This window comes from Cryptotermes secundus, unplaced genomic scaffold (assembly GCF_002891405.2).
Source record: "Cryptotermes secundus unplaced genomic scaffold, Csec_1.0 scaffold548, whole genome shotgun sequence".
NCBI classification, from domain to species: Eukaryota; Metazoa; Arthropoda; class Insecta; order Blattodea; family Kalotermitidae; genus Cryptotermes; species Cryptotermes secundus.
In genome coordinates this window covers 856423-881040 of record NW_019732380.1, presented here as the reverse complement: position 1 = coordinate 881040, position 24618 = coordinate 856423, and the positions used below count along the sequence as shown (strand labels likewise).

General features: G+C 37.1%; 2 protein-coding genes and 1 long non-coding RNA gene across 3 annotated transcripts in view; 2 read left to right on the top strand and 1 right to left on the bottom strand.

Moving 5' to 3' along the window:
- Positions 1-14410, top strand: part of LOC111867604 (coiled-coil domain-containing protein 66) — a 33016-nt gene extending 18606 nt beyond the window's left edge. The window contains exons 6-14 of the mRNA XM_023857596.2: positions 523-685; positions 2552-2748; positions 3762-3867; positions 4995-5138; positions 5811-6475; positions 6947-7240; positions 10177-10514; positions 12393-12508; positions 14326-14410. Of these exons, the coding sequence (XP_023713364.1) occupies positions 523-685; positions 2552-2748; positions 3762-3867; positions 4995-5138; positions 5811-6475; positions 6947-7240; positions 10177-10514; positions 12393-12508; positions 14326-14403 (2101 nt within the window). The 3' untranslated portion in view covers positions 14404-14410. The remainder of the gene's footprint in view (positions 1-522; positions 686-2551; positions 2749-3761; positions 3868-4994; positions 5139-5810; positions 6476-6946; positions 7241-10176; positions 10515-12392; positions 12509-14325) is intronic.
- A 3187-nt stretch (positions 14411-17597) lies between these two features.
- Positions 17598-21796, top strand: LOC111867637. Its single transcript, XM_023857650.2, has 3 exons — positions 17598-17762; positions 19522-19733; positions 20518-21796. Exons 1-3 carry the CDS (start codon positions 17616-17618, stop codon positions 20909-20911), a joined length of 753 nt encoding a protein of 250 aa, XP_023713418.1. The 5' UTR covers positions 17598-17615; the 3' UTR covers positions 20912-21796.
- Positions 19625-20792, bottom strand: LOC117282565. Its single transcript, XR_004513362.1, has 3 exons — positions 20708-20792; positions 20283-20439; positions 19625-19710 (listed from the first exon to the last, which is right to left on the bottom strand). It is a non-coding gene; the product is annotated as an uncharacterized LOC117282565 (long non-coding RNA).
- Positions 21797-24618: the final 2822 nt, after the last annotated feature.

Sequence of the window (24618 nt, the reverse complement as noted above, 5' to 3'; positions counted from 1 at the left end):
GGGTTTCCACACTTTACAAACCCTACAACAAAATCTCTTAACACAATCTTCACTTGTCTTCACGTACTAATAACGCGGGAGCTATACAAGTCTCCCTGAATTACACACTCCAGATATAACTGGTTATCACTGGTTATCGCACACGCGTCTGTAGCTCGTAACTTGCGAACTGAGAACTCGTTGGTAACGCACTGACTGGCTGACTGACTGTGAATAGCCTTCGCTGCTCCTCATGTAGCCTCGATCGGACCATACAGAAAACGGCCACGTAATAAGCACCCTTGTTGCCTGGCGCTGTGTTGCTAGTAACGCTAGCGGTAGTAACCGCTGTTACCACCATCGTCTCTCGCAATCCTGTTGCGTCACCGTTACGTTACCGTGCGGAGGAGGGGGAGGGGAGCGCTGACTCACCCGCCGCGTCACTGCTGGTGGGGGGAGTTCTCCTTTGCGCAACATGTCACAATATACTTGTTGTGCAAAACTTTTGTTTGGCACAGAGCAAATTGTTGCAATTATGTCCAGGAGGTATGGAACACCAGACTCTGTTGTCTCAACACCTCCACATCGGATGTGGTCATGTGGTGCTAGTGATGAAGTGAACAGATTGCAGTGGGGAGATCGAGGAGTTGGTGTTGGACACTTCTGGGAACCAGCTTTTCATGAACCAGATTCCAGACTGCCACAGGTAACATTACCTTCATTGTCACTATTTAACTTTAATTATGAACTCTTTGATCCCTGGTTATTTTAAACATAGAGTGTGTTGGTAAATAGTCAGTTTATACAAATATATTTTTATTTTACCTACAAGTATAAACATTTTGGAAATCACAGATAAATGTATGTTTTGCATACTTTTCAACATTCACGTATGGGGTGAATTTTATGAAGGAAATTACATTACCTGTTTTCAAAAATGTGTTAACATAAGTAACCCGTATGTGTGAATTAAATCTATGTAGCAAGCTGAGAAATGCAGCGAGGAGCGAGTGCCCACAATGTGCATGTGCATGATATTTGGTAGAAATATTAGGCCTATGAAGTGAGGAGAATATATGGACCTAAGAGAGAGAGGAAGTAGCTTCTAATTGCAGAGCCTGAGGATCAATCCCAGATGACTTTATGTGAGATCCATAGTGGTAAAAATAGTGCTGGAAGAGCTTCTTTTCAGAGTTTCCTCTTTTTCGGGTTTCACTTGCTAATCATCATTCCACCATTGCTCTATGCTTGTCACTAACTGTCTGTCCCTTGAAGTCTTCAATATCCCTGACAGACAGCACATTATCATATGTTTGGGGCTTCATTTCTGACAAAGCTCTTGTCTGGTTACAGACTAGGAAAGTTAGCAGGAGGAAATAACTAGAGGAGGGAAAATATTTCATAAAGAGGAGCTTCACAATTCATTCTACTAACCAAATATTACTAGTGGGGTGGGATTAAGTCCCTTGTACTGCGGCCACTTCTGGCCTATTGTACCAGCCCCAGATGATAGGTGAGGGTGATTGTGGAGCAATTAGTGGAATGAAGATTGGCAGGGGAAACCAAAGTACCCGGAGAAAACCTGCCCCAGCGCCACTTTGTCCACCACAAATCCCACTTGACCAGACTTGGGATCAAACCTGGGTCACCGTGGTGGGAAGCAGCGACTAACCGCTTGAGCTATGTTGCGGCCTTGAAAGACCTAAGTATATAAGGATATATAGTGGGGGTGGAGGGTTGGAGTCCAACTGGGTCCACTCAGCACGGCGGCCACTGATTGACCTATTGTAGCCTACCCCGGGTGTTTACGATGATGGAGAATTTGGTGGAATGAAGATTGGCAGGGGAAACCAAAGTCCCCGGAGAAAACCTGCCCCAGCGCCACTTTGTCCACCACAAATCCCACTTGACCAGAACCGGGATCGAACCAGGGCCACCACAGTGGGAAGCTAGCAACTAACTGCTTGAGCTATGATGCAGCCTAAGGATGTATAACATTAAAATGGATCTTAAATAAAAAATGTTTGAATATGTGTGCTATATTTACCTGGTCAGGACAGGGAAATTGGCAAGATCTTTTAAATGTGGTTTTCGTAAAATATGGGGATACCCTGACTAGCTGAGCAGTTAATAACTTCTAAAGAATGACTCTGCTTCATGGATTAACTTGTTAGATAATTGATTGGTTGGTCGATTAGTCAGTTAGATAGTCTGTTTGTTAGTCAGTTTTTATTGGTTTGTTAACCCATTGGTCAAGTACCGCACACCCCCGGTTATCTAGCACACATGGGGAATGAGGTTTGCTGGTTACAAGAATCTGCCAGTTGCATAGGAGAACTCCTACAGAGAATCAAAACAACACACCTGTGCTTTGGTTCTTATGTAGGAGTATCCTTAGATGAAATAATGAACATGTGAACATGGCAACTTTGATTTGGAAGTACTATATAAAAGAGTTTTAGATTTTCTTTGAAATTTTTGATGATTGCATGGGAATTCCAGTTGCTTGGATACTGGATATCTACAAGTTTGCTGTGCCTAATGAGGTGACTCTCATTCTTTGTTGTTTTAGGTGCAGACTAGTGGCAGAGGCACTCCTGGTTGGTTGGAAAGAGGCCTCAACAAGCTCAGTAACTCTAATTCTTCCACGAGCTCATCCACTCAAGTATTAGTGATCAACCATGGCAGTCCAGACCAGAGTAACCTCAGCAGAGAACTTGCTGATAGTTGTGATACCATCAGTACTCAGTCACAAAGCGAGTGTAACAGGTGAGATAAATTTGTAAAAGTTTTTGACAATATTTCATTCATTATATTTTAACATTGGCCATTGTCTGAGTTACATTCACTATGTATAATATTTATGTAGATGCCTCTACTCAGTTCTTTAGGTGCTTGGTTGTTATTATACTCGCATCACAAGTAGAACAGAAATTAGCATACACGTTTGCCACTAAACTTAAGAATGAAGTGAAAAAAAGAACTGATTGATTTATCTCTGTGCCTTTGTCTCCCTTATTATTCTCCCATTGATAAGTACACATGACAAAGGAGAATTCAATATAATTTCTTTGTCAATTTATATTTACCATAATACCTAATCTATTCTTCATATGGGTGTGTGCTGAATTTTTCTAGAAAGTCCAGAAAATTAAGTACCACGGTTATGCAATTTGAAGTTTTCGCATTTTTCCGTATATTTCATGTGTTTCTTTGTATTTATGAGAGAAGCATAAAATACTTTAGATATACAGAAAAAAGTTCAAATTTCGACAGTGCAAACTATATAAATTGTCTCCAAATATCAGTTTATGCTTTACTACAAAGAGACAAAAGATTATAGCATACAAACAAACTGACAAAAGTCTTTAATATTTAATAAGATATTTTTAAAATGATGCCCTATAAATTTTAAATCATTGACCCAACAGATGCTGCAGAATGTAGAAAAATGAATGTTTCCAGCCTTTCTTAATGCACTGAAACATACTGTGTAAAGGGCATTTAACTGATCTGCGAGCATCCATATACACTGAATTGACATAATGTGCAAAAGGGTTAAATTTGTAAAAGTGACTATAAATGTCAAAAAGAATATAATTCTCTACCTGTTATTAAAAAAAATATGAGGGAAAATCTTATACTTGCCACAAGTAGCCCCATGGAGAATCTACTTGAAAAATAGGAGATCCAGGTGTATTTCTAGGCTAGATGGTAATTCTATTAGCCACTGACAAATCAGTATTTTCTTTTATAAATACTTTGATCATTCTCATTGGCAGGACATTCATACGAGGACAGAATGCACCATTAGAGCCAGAGGTATTGCTGGAAAGGGAACGAAAGAGACGAAAAGCTCTCGAACACCAGAATGCCATTCGTTTACAGGTAACATTATAATATGCTTAAATAATTTCTCACATCTCTTTTCTTTTTTGTGGCTTATTTTATGATGCTGTAAGTAGCTGGACAACAAAGTGATGAATGGTAGGATGATGAGTGAATGAAGAATTGGAGAGAATTTGAAAGGGAGTGGTCATAGCATGACTGAGATACTTTATTGGCATTCGTCCTTAGTGATAGAGGTAGTTCATGCAGTAGGTTGCTTCATATTTGACCCACAGACCATGTTGGTCTGAAGCAAGAAAGAAAGAATTGTAATGGTTTAAGGTTCTATGAAAAAGAAATTGAATGGCATTCATCACCGAACATATCTTAATGGATTGGCAACTAGTGTACCACAACAGCCAGCCTCTCTTTTGAACCAAATGATAGAATGTAGTAAAATTTCATATGGCCATCACAGCATTAGGGCTCACTTTTTTGTGATACTGTTTCATTTACTAACATCAGTGATCTTGACAATGACACTTAGGACTTCTGTATTAAGAGCAACACTTGTGTTGAACAACATAAAGGTAAAAAGGTAAAGCTATCCATGTAACAGGCAGTGGAGGCCATAGGGTTGTGAGATGTCAAGCCTCTGACATTTTCTACATAATAGGCTCACAGATGATTTTGAGGTTGTAAACCTTATGTGTCAGACACCATTTACCCCTCAGGAAGGTTCCTGGTACTCATTTCTGTTAGAGGCTGAGTCAACCCCAGGGCCATAGTGTGGCTGGAAGGATTAGCTCAATTGAGAAATCCAGTTACCTCATTAGGAGTCAAACCTGTGACATTTTGATTTGTAGCTTAGTTTGTTACATAACATAAGATCCTGAAATTCTGAATGTTGGGAAAATTTCAATAAATATGCAGCTTTCAACAAGTCATAATCTTGCAGAATGCAAATCAGAGCATCAGAACATCATCTGTGTTAGTTTTTATTTTGATAATAAAAGCTGCTCAGTCATCACATATAGTAAGAAGGTACATTATAAACATGCCTACAAGTTCCGTATGAAATATTTTTCATGTGCTGAAAATTAGAAACAGAGTGATGATGGTGGTGGTGGTGGTGATGCAGAACTCTCAGGTCGCATCAAATACATACATACAAAATATGTTCACAGTTAGAGGAGAGAGAACGAAAGAGGAAGGAAGAAAAAGAAAGACGAATAAAGGAGGAAAGACAAGAAGAAGAAAGAATAAAACATGAACGAGAAATAGAGAGAAAAAGGATTGAAGAAGAACAAAGACGCCTGAAAGAAAGAGAGGTAATAAAATCATACTAGTTCAGTTAGAGCATGTACTTGTATTACTTTTAATACTATATAACATCATCAGTGGCAGTAGTAATAGTAGTAGTAGTAATTACAAGGGAAAAGCTTGTTTCTCCCTTGTGCATTTCCTTCCCAAAGTTTCTCAGGCTGAAATGCTTTTGCATATACAGAAAACCCCTTAACAGAATTTTGAAAATAGAGGATTAATGGGATTATTTAGCATGATGAGAATTAATAAAAACAGACATTCATCTTAACGACTGGATTAAAATGTCTGAATAAGTTAGATGAGACAAAATATCATTTTCAAACATACTCATATATATAAAAACTGTCATCAAGCCTGTGTGTATGTAAGTAGAGGGTTGATGTGAAGTAACAGTATACAGATAAACGCTTTCAACGTCAGTCACATTTCTTTATTCTCATATTAAATTTCTTCACATTTCTAAAAAATGATCCATCATGTTTAAAATACATATATGACACAAATTAAGCATCTTGTTTAGGTCTAAAATTTATATTTGAAATTCAAGTATCTTGCAAATCACTTGTAAGTAAGTTTCAAGCTTCATTTTATACAAACAAATATTTGACATTTGAATATGTGTGCGTTGTTTGTGTCGTTGAAGACAGAAATAAAAATGTTTCAACTTTCTATTTTAGGACAAAGAGGTCCGCAAAGCTGCAGCAATGCGAAAGGCCCTTGAGTATGCTGAAAAGAAAGCAAGAGAAGATAAGAGTCTGGCAAGCCGCAAGCATATGGTTGAATCTGTTAAATCCAGTGTCATTACTGACAAGAGTCATAATAAAAGTTGGTTTGATTCTAATTCAGCTGAAAGTTCTGCAACTGACAATACAACTTTAACAACACAAAACTCAACTGAAATTAAAGATTCTGTTACAGATCTGTGCAGTACAACAGTTTCTAGTAATAGTTCTAATAGTGTTCCAACAGAGCATGAAGAACTTCTGAAAATAAATGATGGAACTCAGACTGGAATAGAAACACATAACGATGCTTTGCTGATAGCTGCAGAGACAGTTACCGTGCCTGCAGATGGTCTAGCTGTAGTGTTAGGGAATGCAGCAGAGGGACGTCCTCATGAAATATTACCAACTCCAGGTGGAGGTGTCCAATTTGCACTCCTGATGTCCCCTTCACTACAGCAACCTCTGATGCTGGACAAAAGACTGCTCACACCCAGCAAGTATCGACCAATAGGACATGAGCGGGGAACTCAGACTGACTTAGAGGTTATGAAAGGAAGCAGAAGTAGACGGGGCAAAGATAAAGCTGACAATCAAATTACAAGAAAGGATAGGAAGAAGTAAGAATATATATTCTATAAACACATATATTTGCAAAAGTTCTAAGCAAAATAACAAAATGTTGTATCTAATATTACTGTATTCTTTAACATCTGCCTGCAATGCATACACATGAACTTATATTGTCATGATTGCAATAATATAAAACTAGAAAAAAGTTCCTTCATTATATATATATAATACTGCAGCTGAAACATTGCAACAGCTAAATTCTGGTTCATTTTACATCCTGCTTGTTCACAGTAACTTGATATACTTTAAGTTCCTCAGGGACCATTCATCATTTCTTATTACTTTACGTTTTCTCCAAAGCTGTTTTTGTACTCTTGGCATTTTAATTCATGCTCATAAGTTCTGAGACATCTTAGGTCTTGCAGGTATGTTTCTGAACTCCAAAGACCATGTTTTTAGGTCTCTCAACTAACGTTTTTAATTCTGTCCAAAAGCTGATAGATTAAAATTTGCTTTAGATCTGCAAGTCTCGAAAGACCACATCGAGGGTGCAAACTGCCACTACGGTGCCGCTCACAATCACAGCCAACACAACCCCGAATGAGGCTGGAGGATCGTCCCAAGTGGGGTGTTAACAGACCAGGAACACAGTACATTAAACAAAGTGAAAAGGACCCTTACTATCAGCGTCGCTTGAAGCAAAGACTCCTTAGGGCAGCCATGATGGGTGGCGGGGATACTGGAACAGAAAGTGACACCGGTTCATGTCGTAGGAACTGTCACACCAGAGGCAGCAGTGATGAGAACAGCAGGTGAGAACCAGTGAGTGTAATCTTAATTACATTCATTCTTTTCTGTCACAACCTATACTATGTATATAAAAATAGATGTCCCTTCAGATGTGACTAATTTATTGTGAATACACATATTACCTTACATGTTTCAGCCTGTCTTGGCCATCATCAGAGGTTTCATCAGTATTAGTTGGAAACACTGTACATATTCTCAATATATACAGGATATGTCTATACAAGGATCTTAAATCTCAAAATTATATTCAAAGATATAATTTTTAGTTAATTACATTGAGATTTATTACTAGTGGTTGAATTAAACACATTTCAGTTTTGAGGGGCAGTGTATTTGTATTTGCAATATAATGTAGGAATAGAAGTGTAATGGGTTAAGAGGGTGTGTCCGTATAAGGCATGGCTGCGTTAAAAAGAATGTTCTTATAATTCTCCTATATATTTTTTCATCTAACAATTTGTTGCATTGCTAAAAAGAGTAAGTAAAGTAAAGGTATCCCTGTAACAGGCCATGGAGGCCCATAGGGTTGTGAGATGTTGTGGTTCCCTAGGATTATAAATATAAAAGAAAACTTTACTTTTACATAAGGTAGATGGGACAATTAACACCAGGTGGATAATAACACCACCAGTATTAATTGCAAGTAGCTGTGAAAATATTGTTGAGGGTTCATCAGCATTTAGTTCTTGTGAGCTCTGTATCACATCCACCAACTACAACTGTCACCTTGAAACCATCAAGGTCTGTGTCAGTAAGCTGTCAGTAAGCTGCAAGAACTCAAATAGTTATCATGTGTCAGTTTGTATGCCTGAATATTTGCATGGTCACAAGTTAAGAGTCTCTATGTTATAAAAATCAACTGATATTAAACGTTTTACATGACTGGATGTCATGTGTATGGTTCTTTCTGGAGGCAATATTAGAAGGCTCACCCCCCCCCCCGCTGTTTCTTTAACTTTATTCTGCAACGAATGAGAACATTGCAATTCATATAGTAATGCCACTGTCAATTAAGCTAATAATGTCACTCGTTTTATTTTGTGTTTTATCAAGTTTTAGGTTAAAATAAGTGAACACTATATTTTCATTAACATGATTAACTTCTCTAGCACAACATAAGCTTATATGTTAATATCTTTAAGTTACACTACTTTCTATCACGCTTTCCATCACATATGTATCATTCTTCCAGTGGCTTTTGTATTTTAGAATTTTGGTCTGAAAATCTGATAGTATTTTTTTAAATGATTGTGAAAACATTCAAAGGTGTCAGGTCACAATGATCAACAATATCTTCAAAATTCACCATGTCTGCTGTAAATTCTGGGAAGTCCCTTTAAGTTGCATCCCAGATATGTGGTATTCCTACTAGGACACTTCATGACTGAGTACATCGAAAGGGATCTCCTCTGAAGAAGCTTGAACGAAATTCAGTCTTGCCTGCAGATGCCAAAAAACAACTCCATCAAAGAATCATCCATTAAAGAAAAATTGGTTTTGGATTTACACTAATTCACATTCACAGGTTTGCTGTTCAAATATGCAAGGAACACAGCATACAGAATCTGTGGAAAGACAGAATGTTGGGAAAGGGCTATTTTACTGTTTGTGTAGGAACCCAGGCATAACTCTGAGGAAAGCAAAAAATCTCAACTATGACCAACTGATGATATTTAGCATAGAAGCTCTACATAATTTCTTAAAACTTTTGTGGAAAATAATGGATGCTATGAAGTTGCACAAATTTCCTCATTTAATATACAATGTGAATGAGACAGGACTTAAACTGACTTACAATTCTGGTAATCAGAAGCTGTTGGCTGTAAAAGGCAGTAAAAGATTCAGAGTGCTACTCATGGAGAGATGGAGAGAAACCATGACAATAGCGATTTGCTGCAAACCATTTGCATGAGTGCAGATGGAAGCTATCGGATTCCTCCAATGGTTCTGTGTAAGGGAAAGTACAGAAAGGTTTAAGTTTAAGCAATTGAGTTGCTGGTACTTATATTCCTTATATAAATTTTTATTTTTATAAGATTTATTTGAGTAGAATGACTTCAGATATGGCTGGTGTTGATACCCTGCCTGTATGTTAATAATGTTCCCTTTAAGAATAATAGTGATGACATTAGAAACCACTGTACCCCTCTGAAATCATGCAGTTTGCAGCTTCTTAAGAAATTTAAGAGTTGGTTATTTCTGAAATATAGTTCGAGATTAACTGAACTGGTGGCTTCATTTGCCTCCTTTACCATATACAAACAAAGTTACATTCACAATAATGACATTAAAGGAGCAAATACTTAATACATTAGATTTGTAATTATTTCATGTGATCTGAGACTCCTCGTGGTTTTAAATGCCACAAACCTCACTACAGTTATTTATATAACTTAAATCATTTATGGTGTATAAGGACCCTGAGAGCTATACCAGCGGTTGCGTAGCTACTGGCAGGGCCTCCCTTGCTGGACAGGTCAAAGGGTAGGCATCAGACAAAGAGAGACACCAAAAACCAAAAACTGATGCCGGAAGCAGCGTCATCAGCAGCGACTTGAAGCACAGAGCAAATGATGCTCGAGATGGTTCAAGTTCGTATAGCAACAGGCGTGACCAGAATGGTTTGAACGGCTGTTGTACTGCGATGCAAATGGAAAAACTGCCAAATTATCACTTTCCTGGATAGTCTCTTTCCAAAAACAGAGACACCATGTATGCTAACCAGAAGACGAGGAAAAAGACGTAAGAAGATGCTGGATGACCTTGGGGACAGAAGAGGATATTCTCATTTGAAAGAGAAAGCTCTAGATCGCATTAAGTGGAGGAACTGTTTTGGAAGAGACTGTGGACCTGTCGTCTGACAGATTACTCATGAATGAATGAAATCGTTTATCACCAACCTTTAACATTGATATTTCTTTATATATTTTTCTTACAGATCTCCATCACCACAGCAAAGTTCATATCATTTCAATAATGGAACCAACAAAAGGAATGTTTATCATCCTAATAGGACAAGAAACCTGGACAGAAACACAAATAAATTCAATGAAGAAGAGGATAAGTTACATGTGCCATCTGTGAAGAATGAACAATTAGAAAGCAAAATTGTGTTGTTCAGAAACAGAAGTTATAATGTCGATACTCCCAGCAAACCAGTGCAAGTGGATATTTCATCTCCAATTATAGAAAATATAATGAACAGAGACAGTACCCAACAGAAAACTTCAAACCATATAATGCCATCAAACATATTACATAACTTCTCAGTTAAAGGTAAGGGTGAACTCTCAGTTAGCAATAAATATTATTTAAAAAGAGATAAGGAAGGGAGTTTGGAGCAAAATTATTAAAATATTAAAATAGTAACATATTTCTGCTTTCGTGGAAGAAATTCTAGCCAGAAACATGCTTATTTTATTAATATCCATGAATAGCTGTTGCCATAAGATCTCTAGCAATGATAGAAATTATTTGAGTGACTATTTGCTGCACATTCAGTTGCACACTTATAGATATAGAACAGTGTTATATAAGTTGGACAGTGTATTAGACCATATTCTGTGCGCAATATTTAATCCAACAAAACAACTTGACTAAATTTGTTTTAAAGTGGGAATCTTTCTAATTCAATCAGCCTGAATTCAGGTTTTTGGGCACATCTTCCACAGGCATGTACAGGAATTCAGTCACACCCATAACGGCAAAAGAATATGAAACTGAGTGAAAGAAATTTCAAGAAATCAAAAGTATATGATTTCCTTCACTTCCTTTATGTGAACTGCTAAAATTATTTCCCGTAAGGTATGTAGACTTTCAATCTTGGGAATATGCATAAGTAAACAAACATTTTGCAAAGTCTGACAGTTCAATATGTAATTGAACAGTCATTGTAATTCATTTTGTAGTTTTATTAAATACTTTTGTGAAGTGTTTTGTTTATCAGAGCAAAGGTAATAAATTGATAGAAAAAAAAAGATCAACACTGTGTACACTAAAGAAACAGAAAGATGCCAGTAGTTGCTGTAGGTCTTTTGCATTCCAAGTTTGTTCTGGATTGCCATGCCATTAAAAGGAATTTTCATGTTCTTAGTGGCATGTGAGACACTGACAGAAATAACTACAGCTTTGGCAAGAAGGAATCTTGGTGCTGCACAATGTCAGCATTCTCATCCTGTCACTGTGTAGATCCCTTCAGTTACTTAAAGAAAACAGTAACATGTATTTGGGGTAAGTTTATGACCCCTTGTTTATTTATTTATATAGCTCAAAAAAACAAAAGTTGGCAACAATTGCAACCACTGTATTTTGTGGAATTTTTGAAGGCCTCTGAATTTAAAAGTAAACACAGTTTACAAAGTGCAATTTCAACAATGGAAGAAATTAAGTGATGTAACAGAATTAGTCTTCACTGCACTGGAAACACCAAATAACCAGTTTATTTGTGCAATGGTTTTTACAAGCCCAATATTGATAAGATTCTTACTTGATGTCAGTTTTCTCTCTGCTGTTCTCAAGCACACATGATGCTTTCCTTCTTTTCCATATCAGTTACTGAATGGGGGTCAAATCTGATTTTGAATTATTTTAAAAATGCATTATTCATGAAGAGCAGTAAATTAACACAGAATCAGTTTACTTCTCATGAAAATATCAGATGCTAAGAACCAAAGATAAATACTAAAATTAATCAGAATGGAGCTGTGGGCTACAAAATGGATCCCAAAGATAATTCAAGGGATATTGGAAAGCCTACAACTCCCGTACTCATAAAATTTTACCTGAGGTGCTTTTATTAACTTGTGGTAGGTGAAAGCAATTCTGAGAGTTCATTAGTGGTGGAGGTACAGCATGCTGTGATGACAGAACCTAAGGTCAAAGGTTTTCAATACTTTTTTCAGCAATGATACACTAAATGGCAGAAATATATAGTAATGAAAATGCAATAGTTCAAATAAATATGGTGCATAACACTGTTTTATGTTAGAAAAATAAATACAAATCAAAGTTCAAACCCTTTATGATCTGGTTCCTTGTGAACACAAAGGCATGTGTGGAAACTTCAAACATTTACTTTTCAGTTCTGTTTTTAAAGAAAATTATTGCATTGAAAATGTTAACAAGCCACATCATGGCCTTGTTAACTTCCTGCAGGTTCCAGGCGTTTGTTGAACAGACAGAATGAGATACCTATCACCGTAAGCAGCAGTACAAAGGAACAATGGTCAAGAGCAAAGGATATACTGTCACAACTCTCTTCTCTTCGTCAGGTAAGGTATCATTTAGATTAAGTCGGTGTTAACTGAGGTTTAACAACTTTGTTTTCTATATAGTGTCATAATTAATATCAGACCTAAGTAAACAGATGATGCAACCTACTTATATTTTCTTAAATTTCAATTTAAACCATCTTTCGTGGCTGACATAATTAGTGTATCTTGCAAGCACAATACCAAATAATGCATAAACCAAGCTGATTTCCTTTATCTTCTACATACTTGATGGCTGCTATTATATAACATTATATAGCAGATGATGCAGTAGAAAATGCTTAACGTTTTTTTTAAATGTATAATGTGGTATTTGGATGTATTAATGTTTTGCAAGGCTTATTACTGTATCCAAAATCAAAATACAAATAATATTAGTATATACATATGTAATCATAGCAGTCTAGAATCTGTCTCTGTCTTGATTTGTTTCAAGCCTAAGAAAAGATGAAAACCTTATTAAGATAATATTCTACTAATATCTCATACAAAAATTACTGTATAACATGAAATGTTAGAAAATAACTCATATTTTTTTCCACACTGTGCAATTCTTTTAGCAGAATACTTGAAAACAAACACAACTTTCTTTCAGATGGTATTCAACGCCATTACATCATACTGACACCTTTTTCCATTAAATACAAGCATAGAAAGTAAACAAAAAATCTGGTGCTAAAATGTGGGAATGACAATTTGAAACAAAGACAAGCTTCTTATTTCAATATAAATGTATTGATTTATTTTGTATCAAAATAATTGCACCATCTGTCACACCTGAGAAGCAGCACCTGTCTTTCTAGAAAAGGAGTAAAAGCCATATAAAATACCACTTAGCATTAATAATGTAAAGGTATAAACACAACAGAAAAAATACTGTCGTGTGTTTTGAGTTCGACCCTTGTTGGTAACATGTGTAAGTCCAGTCCCACTACTGACACCAAATTGTCACGTGTTGGGTGTATAACATGACAAATAACTTCATGCCTTATTTGATGTAGCGAATTTTATTCCACACTCGCTCATACAATCACACAATTTACAAGCTCAACATTACTGCCATCGGCAGTATCACAAATACTAGACTGCATACTCTTCCTTGGCCAATCCGTAACTAACTAGTAACTAACTTGAATAGTCTTTGCTGCTCCTTATTTAGCTCCATTACAGACAACACAGAAAACGGTTATGTAATAGGCACCACTGTTGTCTGACGCCGTATTTACCGATAGCCTAGCAACGCTGTCGAGAGTTGTTTACTGCTGAGTAGCAACGGTGGCATCCCATGTTACGTCACCGCGGGGAGAGGCAGGGTGTTGACTGGCTTATTACTGTAGCAACGGCAACCCTCCAAAAGTGTTACATCACCGCTGGGGAGGCAGGGGGTGTCCTCCATAGCGCAACATGTCACACTATGTATTTTCTCTTCTTCTGTGGGTCTCTATGTCTTCATACTGATTAATGAACTACATCATTTGCTTAAAAACATACCATATTGATAAAAGAAATATGATCTAAAATAGAGAATGATCTTTTATGCTCTAATGACTTGTAGTCTGGTAGACGTCTACTGAGGTTTCAGAAGAACACATTGTGTCCATCTTTAGAATCAGAGAGTCAGCCAAGCAAGAAGCCAGCAATAAGCAGGCAGTTTACAGAGTGCTGGAGATGATATATTCCTCAGAAATATCAGTGGACTTTTACCACACTACACTGCATTACAATCCAGAAATTGTGCTCTTTGCAGTCTCCATGGTGAGAACCTCAAATCCAACAAGACCTAAAATAAACTAATATAATACTACCCCTTGTTTCAGGGACTTCTAATTAAACAGCAAGAGTGGGAATTAACTAGGAGCCACACACCACAGTCAGAATCTTCATGGAATTCTTGAGACAGACTACTGCCTAGCAAATTTCACATTATGTAATATATTTTCAGGAGATTCGGTTCTGAAAGCACGTCACTAGTGAGAAAAATGAGCTTGAATTGTGAATGAGGGGAAATCGGCTTACTAATATTCCAAACAAAATTATTATGGCCTGTTTCTTTTATATATTCCAGCTATAAACATCGATGATCATAGACCTATATTGTAATTATTTTAAATTTATTTCATTACAGAGCTTTTTGTATGATATTCCTCCTTCAAAATGTCTTCAGCTAATGAGAAAGAGTATAGTGATTTGATTTTGAAAATTAAAATATGAGTTAAGATGATTGGCTAATAAATTTAATGTAGCATCCCCTGCTATTTAGAAAAATATGGTCATCCAATTTCCCCTCATAAAGTGTCAGAATGAAGAAGAAAAAAATGTTTACCCACAGATATAGCCTGTATATTCTGTGGCATTCTGGCACTGCAGATGTTATTTATAGGTATAGCAGCTTCTGTTGGTGTGTTGGTTGGATGAAGAGTTCGTTGTTAGAGAAACATATGCTTAAGAACATATCATTTTGAAAAATAAAATATTTTATTGCAAAATTTATATTAATTTTCATCAAGGGACTTAGGTGAAAATAATCATAAAATCACTTGTTATGTTTTATGGTAACAATACACATCAGCTACAACCCACAAACTTATACTTCTGATGTTGTGAGCTACATCCAATTGACGTATAGTTTCTTGTGTAAATATTAAGTCCTCAGGCTCTTTTGTCAAAATACATACTCACATAATCACAGACGAAATATGTATATGTGTTATATTACCATTACTCATAGAGGGACCAAACCCATTGCTATGAAGAGTACTACTGGAATTTTTTCAAAAAGGTAAGAATATAAATTCTAATAAGAATATTCTCATATGCCACAAAGATTGAAGTGCTTTAGATTATCAAATGTGAAAGGGAAGAAAGGTTTATTTATGAAAAATACTTTGAAATGTACTGTCAGATATTTTCCGCTCCTTTCTCTGACTCCTTTCCTGTTGCCTGTAAAACTACAGTGAGCCAATAATAAAATATTCTACACTGTTCTGTTCCATTTTGTTTCCATTGTTCTTTTCTATTCTGTTCATAATACCTGTACGAAAATAAAGATGTTTGAAACCTTATCTAAAGAATATAATCCACGAAATTTGTTTCAGAAAAGATTATAATTTCCCAAACACCCTTACTTTTTTTTCATTATAACATTTATATCAAATTGATGATGATTCAATGCAGTTGTCATACCTGAATGAAGAATCCCATTCACATGCAATATTATCATCTTCTGAAAAAATGATAAAATGCTGGAAAGACGTAATTAATACAATTCAAATGTTTATGTAGTACAGATGTGCAAGGATATTAAATTGAAGCATGTTTTGAGACTTCTGTAACAACACTGATTCACTTCATGTTTTAGATTAGAAAATTAATGTTGTTTTGGAAGAAAGTGCCAAAATTTAAGATCCCTACATGGTATCACCTTCAGTTTCACTGACTATATTTGCACTATTGTGCCCTACCAGACCTTTATAGTATGCTATATTTCAGTGTATGTCCATCTATATCAATCCATGTCAAATTTCCTCACTTTCAACATTTAGGCTGAGAAAGGTTCCTTCAAAATATGAAAAGACTTTTCCAAAATAACACAATGTTACATCTCAGAAGACTTAACCACGTGTTAAACCTATGAAAATAATTAATAACAAGGAGGTGAACACAGTTAGCCACATTGTTCTTTTATATGCTGTGTACTACTAGCTTCATTCAGGAATGGCCCTAGAGACAGGTATGGACCCATACTTTGGATGGATAAATAGTGAAAATAAGGTTGGTAGGCAGTATGTAATATCTGCAACAGGAGTGTGGCAACTTTTGCAATGATATGACATATTTTTTCATACTACTAGCTAAAATTTGCAGCTCTGTACGTGTGATGTAATTCAGTGAAAATCTGCTCATATTTCTCGCACCCATATTTGTCTCTACCAGAAACTGATTTAACATGCATTTAATTACCCTACCTCACTAGGATCTGCCCTGAGAGCACAAGGAAGCAAATATGTATTGACAAGTATGGAAACTGTATACTATGAGAAGAAACTTTGATAGGTTTGTTTCAATACAGCGGCAAATACATGAGCAATGGGTCACCTATTACATAAGCTGTGTAAATAAGATTTACAATTTTGTTTAATAATTATAATTATGTAAACACTGGTGTACAATATAATGTATTGATATTTTGCTATCAATATACTTGAAAATAAATGTACTCTATTTGTGTCTTAGTTTACTACTACAATAACTTATTACATTATCTTTGTGTAAAAATTTGTTTCAATATTTTATTGTTCTGCATTTTAATCTGAACAAAATAACAAAACAAACTTATTCTAAAACTATGTTCTTTTCCATTACATCAGGTGACGCATATTTTTGTTGTATATTTTACAGTGCTACCAGCACCTCACACTACCTAGTGTTTAATGGTAGGTTGATTGGTGACTATTAAATTGAAACGGATCTGAAAGGAAGCAGTCATAGTCTAATCAAGAAACTATACCACATTTGTCTGGTGGGACTGAATGAAACCATCTAGCTAATCATTAAAATTTGTTAAAACTCAGACAAATAACAGCATGGCAGATTTACTGAATTTTGGTTCTAATTCTTGAACAATTAGGTATAGATATCAACACATTACATGTAACTTTAAAATTAAATATAATATTTTTAACTAGGAAGCACATATATCCAGAAAGTTTCACATTTTAAACCATATGGATACTAAACTAAATTCATATTTATTTACTCTTTCCAGATGGCATACTGTTCCAAAGAAGTGAAACAATTAGATGAAAGAGCCTTTGGATGATTACTAGACATTTAAATAAAAAAGACACAAACAAAAGGATTGTTCTTATGGAAAGATCTCTATAAAATCAACATCAAACATTGCTGTAGATCAGTGTGGAAGATAGAATGTGGTAAATTACAGTTGTCTTTATAAAAGTTCATAAAGTGGTTATTAAAATGGATGAGTAAAGAAAAGACTGTTTACCTGTGATACTGACAATAATGGCTTAGTTACAAGCAAATTTGCAAAGGAATAAAAGAAGACTGAAGATACGACTTTAAGAGCTTTGCAATATGTGACGACAACATGGCGACAATTAAACTGGATGATTTGCTTGGGAAGAAGAAGGAGGCTCCACAAGTTCTTGATTTATCGCATAGCGTTATTCAGTCAAAGGAAGAGTTTCACAGGCTACTTGACAAAGTTCCTGAGTATAAGATAAGGCCAGAAAAGGTGAGTTTAAATTTGAAAGATTGTGTTTTGAGTAACAGATAATTTGTTTATTAGTATATATGTACATATGTATTCATTGAATTCCTTGAAAGTCACTTTCAGTGGCAAAACACCCGAGGTCTGCCACCAAAATGGAATTCTGCTCTGTGAGAGTCGGATCAAAGTTTCTCTGTTTCATGACCATTTTGGCCCTTATAAAGATTAAAATATTCTGTTTAATATTTTAAAATTGTCAGCAGCACATTAATTTATAATGATACTAATTTCAGAAATGCCTCCTTCTGGCTATCCTGACCTTTATCGTGATCTTTTCCTCAGTCTATCTGTACCAGTTTTCCTAAACTTCTGGAATCAGACACAAGCAGAAAGATGGCAAATTGTTCAAGAACAGATACAAGGCTCATACATTTTCTTCAATTAAGTATTCAATGAAATGATTTCTATGACTTACTTTAAAAAGAACTGGACCACATTTTGTAATAATTTATTTCATTTTCTGAAACCAAAAATTGAGTTACAGATAGATGCTGATATGAACAAGAAATGAGATACAATGAAAATGTAGAGACAGATAATATAACAGAGTCATTCCTTCCTCTGTGACATTTGGATCCCCTGTCACCATTCTCATTTGTAGATAAAGGAGAGATCATTAGATACAGAGAAGGGCTGCAAATAGGCCTATACTGAATAAGCAACCATGGCTAGATAATGAAGGACACCCCTCCAGCTTTAATCTTGGATATAAGGTTAAGATGTAAGCAAAATAATATAGCACAGATTCACATAGAAGGCTTTGGAACTGAGTTGGTTCAGGATGAAATGTAATGGTGGGTTCCTGTGCTATCTGTAATCAAACTTTGGACTTCATAGCAACTGGGAATTTCTTGATTAACTACTAGTGATTAAGTTTCTTCAAGTGATAATGCTTGTGCCTTCCAATTGGGAAGTGCCCAGTTAGAATATTGACAGGGGCACCAACTGCCATGACTGAGGTTTTCATTGTTTTTCTGTCTTACCAGAAAAATGCCAGGATAGTAACTACTCACTCCATGATCGCTTTCTTCCACATCCTTTCTAACTCATTATTAACTAATGACTGTGGTTGCGGTGCAAGGACCAAGAAGGCCCACCCCTTATACATTCAACTAACCATTTTACCATTTGACGCTATCTAGCAGGCATAGCCAGACTCTGTCTCATGAGCTGCATTTGACTCTTTCACACCATTAGTGCAGCTCATGGGGAAAATATCGGTCAATAAATTTTTGCAAATGGATTAAATATCAGAATTCTTCTGTATTAATAGCATGCACCTAAATGCCATCCAATCCACACCTCTTTGCAGCTCCCAATCCCCTGAAAATTATCATATGCTTCTCTGACATTCAATTCGAGTCGCCAACTTTGGTATATGGTCTGAGATACTGATGTTGAATAAAACAATACAAATAAATAAAGTAAAATAAAATTCACCAATTACTGGGACTTCTGGGTGGATTGTGTAGCTGGGAGTTAATTATTTTCTACCTAGTCCAAGGTATTTTATACATACTTCATACTTGTCCTCATCTGTAACCCAAGGCATCTAATGAAAACAAGCATGGCAAGGAAAACTTCAAATATTCATACATCAAAAACGTGCACCTAAGCGCTTATCCTTGTATTCATGCTGTTCATCATGCAACACAATGTCATACTGCTATTGTGGAGTCATGATATCCTAAGCAGAGTGTTATCATGAAGTTCTTTGTGTCAGGTACGACAAGATGATATGAAAATACGTGACAAGGACTTCAGTTTTCATCCATCAAAGCGAGAAAGCAAGCAACAGGACTATACTTATGCTAACCCAGTCCCACCTGACATGCGTTCTGTAGCACTTGAAGACCTAAATCCAGTAGCAATTGACTGGAAAATGCTTACGTCAATCCGCCCCAAATCCAAGCTGGAAGAAGAAATGTTTTCTAGGTCAGTAAATTTAAAATCTGTAGGGTTTACATAGAAATTTAATGTAATCGAGAAATAAAGATCTCTACGTTTCAATGTTTACAAAAACAGTGTGGTTGGAACTGGAATTAGACAAGATACCTCTTTTCATATCTTCTTCAGAGCCAATGAAACAGCAGAGGTGAAACAAGTAGATGCATGATTTTTGGGGCAGCAGATGGTACAATCCTCTTCTTTATTTTTGTTAAATGAAGATCACTTCTGCAGCTTTTTTTTTATATCCTTTAATGCTTCATTTTTTTCCCCCCATTGACAAAACATTGCTTTGTAGGGCCATCAGTGTTCCCTTTGGTTCACTAATAGCCCTGGTCTCATTTCACATACCGCTTTTCCCCGGTCAGCTCCCTTTTCTACTCTGAAGATAGAAGCAGTTTCTTCCTCCAAACTTTGATACCTACCTACAGAGGTTCATGACGTCACATCCCAGAAAACCCTAATGTGATGTTATACATTATTCATTGTCTGAAGCATATTTTAAATACACATTTGAGAAATTGGCTCTACTCCCACCTTCAGATGATTGGTTGTCATTATACTGGCAGGTGGTATTTATTTCTCTCCATTTTCAAATCAATTTCCATGCTTGGGACTGAATTTGACATCCTTTTAATATTAGCATTGTAGGACAAACACTGGACCACTGGGTTGGTCAACCATTGCCATAAACCTGTAAAGAATTACTGCACTATGTAGTTGAACCATATCAGAACATAAGAGAAATCAATCAGAATATTTGTCACTACAGGCTGGTGACAATGGGAAAGCTCCATTTGTGTACCGCAGCACGAGAGAAAAGAGCAAGAAATGCGTCAAGTCCCATTCATCGGAACAAGAACCGAGCAGGAATTATTGAAACACGAGCAGCAGTGTGCAAAGAATGTGGAGAAGAATTCTGCACTGGAGTCAGTTGCAGTGATTTTCTGTATGAATCTTACCTGCGCACTGATATTGGAACTCTACATATAGATCCATCTGGGAATGAAGGCCCAAGTGGGAGAGGCTCTTCACCCAACAGAGGAAGAACAAAGTCTGGAAAGAAGAAAAAGAAAAGGAAGCAAAAACAATCAAGAAGCGCAAAGAGGAAAAAGAAAGGGAAGTCAAAACGTGGAAAGAAAAGTGCTGAAAAGGAAAAGGAGTGATAACAAATCAAATTTTGGCTTAAAAATTGCATCACATTCCATGTATACACAGTGCATCTGAAAAGTAAAGGTAAAAAGGTAAAACTGTCCCTATACTTAATTCGTCACCACGCCATAAAGAGGTATGGAGGTGTAGAGGTTAGCTCTGTATGGAGGTGAGTGGTCAGCTTCATGCTTCTGCCACTCTATCCCTGGGGAAAGACACCGAAGTGCCATCGGACAGGAGGCTTGGTGGGCCCCAAAGCCAGTCTGGACACTGTGAAGAAAACAAAAATATCTAGCCCTGCCAAGAATCAAACTCCAGCAATCCAACTTGTACCGTCACTATACCACATGACCGCATGGGACAAAATCCACCCCCCTCCAAAGTTAAATCAAAATGAGCAGGACTGACTAAGTGTTCTTGTTTGTGTTTGAAAGAGGGAGAACCAACATTTCACATGAACATATACACCCATACCTAGCTCCATTCCTACAAATGTGACAAAATACTTCTCAAATGCGCTGTGTACTTATTTTCAGTGATATTCCACAATAACAGTGTGCATGTAATAGCTGAGCAAAAGACTGAAATGCTTCCTGCACAGTATGTAATAAAACTATGGAGTTGCAGGTTATATTGACATCAATAAGTGTCATCACTGTGCAGATACTACTTCTAGTGATTTCTCACATTCTTTTTCTTCGGGTTCAATTGCCTTACGGAATACTGTCACTGCTACAACCTGACAAAAAGTATCATGGCATACATTCAAGAGGAAAAGTCTTACTTATCAGTAGTTACAACGTAAGTTGGAAAAGTTGGCATGAAACATGTAATGAGTTCCAGAGGCCCCATTATACAATATATATACACAGTGTCCCAGGAGGAATGGACCAAACTTCGGGAGGGTGTTCCTTATGTTAAAGTATGCCGATATAACCCAAAACACCTATGTCCAAAGTTGAACGGTTACGGAGATAATGGCCCGAGAAATGTGTGGTCTTCTTGCAGGTCCACGCACTGTGGACAGTCAGCTGTGACTGTTATCTGTTTGTACTTGAGTGTGGTGATGTCACACTAGCCGTGATCTCATGCGCAACCTACCAGAACCTACAGATTACGTTGCGGCGGGGTCGTGAATAGGTGGTAAATTAGTTGTGTGATGAGTTGCTGAAATGCCTCTTGTGTTTTCACACGTGGAATATTGTGATATGCATTTTGTGTGTGGATTTTGCGGTCGCAATGCACGTGCTGCTGTTGAAGAATACCAAAGGCGTTTTCCCGATCGAAGGATTCCATCTCGAAGTGTATTTACGCGAATTCACCAGACATTGCGTGATACTGGTTCTCTTGCAAGTGTTTCTGTGCACTCTGAAAGGCAGGATGTACGAATGATAGACACACGAGAGCACATTCTTGATATTGTTCAGTGAAGTCCGCGTCTGTCACTCGTAGAATCGCCCCTCGCATCGGCGTATCACGTATTCAGGTGTGGCAAACTTTACATCATGAAGAGTTATTCTTACCATGATCAAATGGTACAACATCTGGAACCAGGCGACCATGCACAGCGTATGGATTTGTGCCACTGGATAAAAAGCTCATCCCGAACTGTTAAGCGTCATTTTATTCAGTGATGAGGCGTCTTTTACCCTGGATGGTGTAAATAATTTACGAAATGTGCATACGTGGTTCCATAATAATCCACATGAGATAATGGAAACGAAATTCCAAAAGAGATTTCCTGTGAATGTACGTTTACAGTTATGTGGTCGGGTTATAGCGCAGCCATATTACGTCATCGCTCGCCAGTCATGTGTCATGTATAGTGCTTGGAAACCCTAAGGACAATTATGACATGGCGAGCGAGTATTTCGTACTTCAATTTTATGGCTTTCCGTCACTCACAAGTTAGTTTGATGTTACGTACATTATTAACATTACAGAATCCACATATTCCTGCCAGTTTTAATATGTATTTTGTAATCAACAAGTGTGTAACACCGGTCAAAGTTTGACAGTTCTCTGGCCATTATCTCCGTAACCATTCAACTTTGGACATAGGTGTTTTGGGTTATATCGGCATACTTTAACATAAGGAACACCCTCCCGAAGTTTGGTCCATTCCTCCTGGGCCACCCTGTATACTGTTCTAAAATACAACTTTATAAAATTTCACAAAACATATCCATCATACAAACTGTATGCTTCTGTTTCATGTACTGTATGTATATGCAGAGTGAAAGGAACTCAACCACGTAAAAGAAATAATTAAAATTATTCACAAACTTCAACAAAAGAAGCAGAATCCAAAGAAAAGATAGAGCTGCTGCTGCTGATGATGATGACTTTTTGAAATATTTTACATTCACGTATTTAATGAAATACAAGAAAAATTAATCTGTACCAACCAGTAGATTACAGTTTCTAATGGTTCAGTTAGGCCGCGCCATAGCTCAAGCGGTTAGTCGCTGGCTTCCCATCGTGACAGCCCAGGTTCAATCCCGGGTCTGGTCAAGTGGGATTTGTGGAGGACAAAGTGGCGCTGGGGCAGGTTTTCTCCGAGTACTTCGGTTTCCCCTGCCAATCTTCATTCCACCGACTGTTCCACAGTCACCCTCACATATCATCTGATGCTGGTACAATAGGCCAGATGTGGTCACAGTACAAGGGACTTAGTCCCACCCCATTAGCAATAAAAAAAATGGTTCGGTTAAAACCCAAATTAAATTTGGGTAATAATTATTAGTACTGAACTCCCATGGTAAAGGTAAAGCTATTCCAGGGCATCATTAATTATGCACTATGCCATTGATATATGGGAGAATGCAGGTATGGATCCACCATTCTTAACCTCTGCATTACACGGATGTGTTCAGCTTCACGGCCCCTGCCACTTTACCCTCAGGGAGCCAGCCCTCCATACCCAATGTACAGGAGGCTGCCTGGGCTCCAGTGCTGGTCTAAACATTATGAAAAACAGAAGAATCCATTCTCCCTGCTGGGAAATGAACCCTGATTGCTCAAGACATTCCTTTTTGGCCCAGTCTGTGGCTCTTTTCAATTCATTCCTCAGTCTCCTGTATTTCCTCCTGCCTTCTTCATTGTTGACATTCTTCCATTTCCTTCCCTCCTCCATTTTACTCATCATCTCCTGTGTAACCCATGGTTTTCTTGCTATCTTCTCAAATTTACCAAGCAAATCACTGATAGTATCTAACATGCACTCTTTTATATTGTTCCACTGCACTTCAGCATTTCCGCTTTCACCTTCAATTGCACCGAGTTTCTCTTCTAGGGTCTCCTGCACACTTTGTCTTTGAGCATATAACTTCTCCAAATCCCATCTGGGTCTGCACTTTTGAAATCTTATAATTTTCTTCAACCTGGTTCGGAACTTGGCAACCAGTAAGTTGTGGTCAGAGTCAATATCTGCCCCAGGCAGGTTCTTCACATCCTTCACACTGTTTCTGAATCGATGTTTCACAAGGATGTAGTCCAGCTGATGCCTCCTCCAATCCCCAGGTGCCTTCCATGTGTAAATTCTTCTCTTTGGCTTCTTGAACCAAGTGTTGGTGACAATCAGACCATTTCGTTCACAAAAGTCAATAAGCATTTGACCCCTGTGATTCCGTCTTCCTAGTCCATGTGATCCAACAATATTCTGATATGGTTCATCTCCAACAATGCTATTCCAGTCTCCCAATATGATGCTGTTTGTGTC

What these genes read in the sequence shown, in the direction of transcription:
- LOC111867637 (XM_023857650.2), top strand. Translation starts at nt 17,616, where the DNA reads ATGGCGACAATTAAACTGGATGATTTGCTTGGGAAGAAGAAGGAGGCT. An exon ending in ATAAGATAAGGCCAGAAAAG is followed by an intron (nt 17,763 to 19,521) that starts GTGAGTTTAAAT and finishes TCTTTGTGTCAG; the next exon opens with GTACGACAAGATGATATGAA. An exon ending in GAAGAAGAAATGTTTTCTAG is followed by an intron (nt 19,734 to 20,517) that starts GTCAGTAAATTT and finishes TTGTCACTACAG; the next exon opens with GCTGGTGACAATGGGAAAGC.